Here is a 4,600-nt window from a genome sequence, read left to right on the forward strand (position 1 = left end):
AATAAAATAATGCACGCATCTCTCAATATGGCAAGAAACTATTTTATTTTTTTATTTTTCAAAAAATACCATTTGTCACCTTCTTGGTTTGAATAGTACTTTTAACTTGCTCTCTAATTTGAGAAGAGGTGCTTAAAAAAGTACCCATTTGATCATTTCTTGCAAAGATCCTCTTGTAACTGTCAATTCTTCTTTATTTTATTATTATGTTTTTTCTGCCTTGCACCAATAATTCTATAATAAATAGCAGTAAATACTTCTGTGATTATGATGATGATAGCTATATTGTGATATCCAACCATCAGATGTTTTTACTTTATCAGTGATGAGAACATATTTGAGATTGTGATGATCTTGACCTCAGCAGAGCAATTTTTAGAAACATGTCCTTTTGTCAAAATGCTCAATCCTATTAGTAGCCCTTGTCCATCTCAATATATGGTGATGGTTCATTACATGTGAATGTTATTGATTTTTTTTCAGCCTCCAAATGTACAGTCCTTAAACCAAACTTGTCATTCTTAAATAACAATTCCCAAAATTCACCAACTATTGGAAAACTTGTCCCATCGAAGATTTCATGCTCAAAACAAACATATCTATATCTCTACCCCCTCCTTTTTAAGAGAATAAGAGAGGACAAGTGAAGAACCAAAAAGAGCAACTTCTGAGCTTTTTAGTATGGATTTTGTGTCTTCAATGTTTCCATTTGACCAAATTGATGATTTTCTTGAATTCTCTTCTATCCCCTGCCAACAACTTACAATCCAACAAGATACTGAACTCTTGGTGAAACCTTCTCTGTGTAATTATGATGTCACTAACAAACCAGAATTTAGTGAGGGGCGAAAGTCATCTGTTGCTTTCGATGACATTGATGACAACCCTTGTGATCACAAGAGGAGGAAGATCATACATAGAGATGTCGAAAGACAAAGAAGGCAAGAAATGGCCGCCCTTTATAGGCTTCTACGGTCACTCCTGCCTCTTGATTATCTTAAGGTATTCTATCTTTGCAATTATATCAAACTTCTTTATGAAATCTTCTTTTTTGTAATTCTTCTCTGATCCGCTCATTTTCAAATTCTGGACACTTTTCTGGTATGTAGCATTATTGTTTGCGTTTAGGACTTACATATAGTGTTGCTGTGGTGTCAGGGAAAGAGATCTGTAGCTGATCATATGAATGAGGCTGTGAATTATATAAGACATTTGCAGAAGAGGATTGAAGTGCTGAGTGAGAAGAGAGATGAGCTAAAAAGATCGTCACTGAATCAAAGCAGTGTTAATGGTGGATCCAAATATTTGCCTAGTTGTCTGAAGCAGAGTGTGACAGTAGTTGAAACTTCCAGGGGAGGGGTTCAGGTGGTTGTAAACACGGCATTGATAGGTCGGGTGTCTGTTTCGAGAGTGCTAGATGTTCTCATCAGAGAAGGGCTGACTGTTATTAGCTGCATTTCCACAAACATAAATGAAAGATCACTTCACAGTATTGAAACTGAGGTATTTGTGGTCAATTCCTTCAATGTTGGTTTAATTTTAATTAAGTTGTGTTTCACTGGAATTAACATAAAATGGGATGATAATTCTATCATAATGTTCATTTGTATGTTTGCTTCATCAGAAAAGTTTTGTAAAATACATTATAAATTGAATCATCATTTACTGTTGTATGAGAATGGTAATCCATATGGAGGTTAAGCAATAACCATTTTATTTCATTCCGTTTCACCTTCATTCTAATGAACCAGGCTAACCTTAGCTTTCCTATGCAATAACTATTCCCATTCCCATATGATAGTGAATGATGTTTTCACATTTTTTTAATGAACCAAAGATGAGAACGGACATTATGATAGCATTAAGGTGTTAACTAAGTTGTGATCATACATGACTCATATATTGGAAGTTGTGTTCAAATATAAGGGTGATCAGTTTTTAAATATTCTATTATTCATTTTTGCTTGAGGTCACCCAGTAATTATTTGATTTATTTAAGACTAAGACTACATGTATCAGGGAATTAATCAAAATGAAACCCCAAACATGCTAGTGAGAAGAAAAGAGAAAAAAAGAAAACAGAAATTGTCCCAAGATTTTTGCTCATGTTCTTTTACTTGAAACCACACTCCATCTCGCTGTGATTTTACAAACAGGCCGGTGGAGGGAGGAGCATCAACCCATATGAGCTGCAGAAGAAATTGAGAGAGATCTAGCTGCCTAATCTTCACATGAGGTCCTACTTCTTTTTTCTTTTTCTTTTTTTGGTTCGTTTTCGAGTACAATGAGGGATTTGAGTTAAAGCTTTGATATCCCTGTATCTTTGAATCTTTCTAGGTTTTCAATGCATGTTGGATTGGTGAGACCAATTGGTCAGAGAAGATAGCATGGTGGTTACTCTTGTACATAGGAAAACACTGCTTGAGCTGTTGATTTGAACAACATGCATATGCATACTTTGTCATTCATGTAACCATATTTCATTTTCCTCCAATGTTAGTTTCTGTCCACGTGATCTATGTGTATTGAGCTCCGTATGCACACTTTTTTATTTTTTATTTTCTGAGAACCAGGTGTCTGGGCTACTTGCGCTTGACTAATTTCAAGACCCTAAAATTAACGACCGAGTAAATATCTAGCGTCTTTGATTCGAGATTTTGAATCTTATTATCATATCTTTACAACTTGGCCAACAACTTGAGGTTCTCCATAGACTTTTTGAGATTCCAACTTCCAATGATGTTTGGAAAAGTATACAAATACTGAAAATCTCCATCACATAATTTACTGATGTGAAATAAAATATTTGTATTTATAGATACAATTAAAACCAAATTGATCATGTCATATTAAAAAAAAAAAATTGAGAATAAAAATTTGATAAATTATTCGTATTTATATGCAATTAAATAATAATAATATATGTACTATTGGGCTGATTCTATTCAACTCAAAAATGTTTGAAATTTGAGAGACGGAGTTAATCCGTCAGATTATGGTTAATCTCACCATTGGTCCCTTGGTGGTCTGTCTTCTTTGATGGATCTTTAGTCTTGGAAGATTATTGTTCGTCAATCTGAATTAAATCTTAGAGATTCTTTGGTTGGAGGATTTGAGGAGAAATTTGAAAAAGGAAATGGAAAAGGTGTGTGAAATTAAGGCCAAGTTTGACATGTCCAGGAAAAGCCAAAAAACCAAAAAGTTACTCAAAAAGTTAAAAAGTTAACACTATTCACCAAAAGTCAACAATTACGGCTACACAACTCCCAATCTTAATTTTCTCCTACAAACCAATTTTTATAATTTTTTATTACACATTTTTTCATAAAAAGTCAAAAAATTAACCCAAACCCCTATATTTTCTTCCTCAATTTTTTAGTCAAAAAAGACAAAAAGTGCACTTATTTAGGACACTCCAAAATATAAGTATATTTTATTCACATTTCATACACTTTTTCTATTCACCTTTTCAAATCCCTTCTCAAATCTCTCAACCAAACACTGTATTAGAGAAATTTTATTTTGGTGTCACTTGTTGAAATTTAAAGTCTCGTGAGACTTGTTTGCTTGGGTTAGAGAGAATTTTGAGAAATGAAAAGTGCTAAAGAAAATTTCCAGAAAATGGTCTAGATTGCAGATGAAGGGTAGAAATTTGAGCGACGTATTGTGGGGTCCATTTATAAATTAAATCTAGATCATAGGTAAACTTTTGGATAAAAATTATAAATTTGTAATATTATTGTTTGAGAAATTTTGTATTTAAATTTGATGAGTATTGTAAAAAGTATCATTCTCTTTGTTAGTAGAATCATTTTCTATATAATTGTCATAAAGGTAGGCTAACGTCCAACTACATAAATCTTGGTATCATTTGATTATTTTTCTCTCTTGCATAATTTATATAATTTTTTTGTTTCACATTTGAAATCATCAACAATCTTAACGTGGTTCAATTTTTTCTGAGCTTTCTGTAGTGTAAACTTGGTACTCATATAATTATGAGGCTTACACCTTACACCTCATTATATGTAATTAATAATTTGTAATTTAATAGGGACATCTAAATGGACTCTTTTAAAATCATCTTGATTACATTTTATAATATATCACAAGTTACCAGTAGAATTAATTATTGATTAATTTTGGCTATTCACACTCAATTGGTAATCAAAGCCATTCACTCCTGTATAATAATGGAAAAAACTCATCATCACTCTATCACTCCATATTAAAATTGTGCGTGGAGCTGTGGTGGGGGGTGAACCAATATTTAATTCCCACTTAAAAATTGTGGCATAACATAACACATGGCTCCTCTATTTGGGAAGTGGGTTGACTTTTGGCTTTTTGATTTTTTTGGCTATTTTAACCTGGGCTAAAAAGCTTAGTTTGGAAACGGCTTTTTAGTGTTTTGGCTTTTTTGACTTTTTTTGTGAGAGAAGAGTGTAATGATTATGGGTTAGATGTGATGTTTTATTTTTTGTGGCTAAAATAACTTATTTTGTCTTTTGTGGCTAAAATAGTCAAAAAAGTCCACTTTAGTTCTTCCCAAACGGACCGGGCGACACACAAAAAAAACATACTCTTATAGATTCAATGG

At 32.7% G+C, this 4,600-nt stretch overlaps 1 protein-coding gene across 1 annotated transcript; it reads left to right on the forward strand.

The window, feature by feature from the left end:
* The first annotated feature begins 313 nt into the window (after positions 1-313).
* Positions 314-2,515, forward strand: LOC114270025 (transcription factor bHLH36-like). Its single transcript, XM_082901060.1, has 3 exons — positions 314-1,002; positions 1,159-1,503; positions 2,157-2,515. Exons 1-3 carry the CDS (start codon positions 682-684, stop codon positions 2,214-2,216), a joined length of 726 nt encoding a protein of 241 aa, XP_082757186.1. The 5' UTR covers positions 314-681; the 3' UTR covers positions 2,217-2,515.
* Positions 2,516-4,600: the final 2,085 nt, after the last annotated feature.

Source organism: Camellia sinensis, chromosome 13 (genome assembly GCF_055761805.1).
Source record: "Camellia sinensis isolate YWXY chromosome 13, ASM5576180v1, whole genome shotgun sequence".
NCBI classification, from domain to species: Eukaryota; Viridiplantae; Streptophyta; class Magnoliopsida; order Ericales; family Theaceae; genus Camellia; species Camellia sinensis.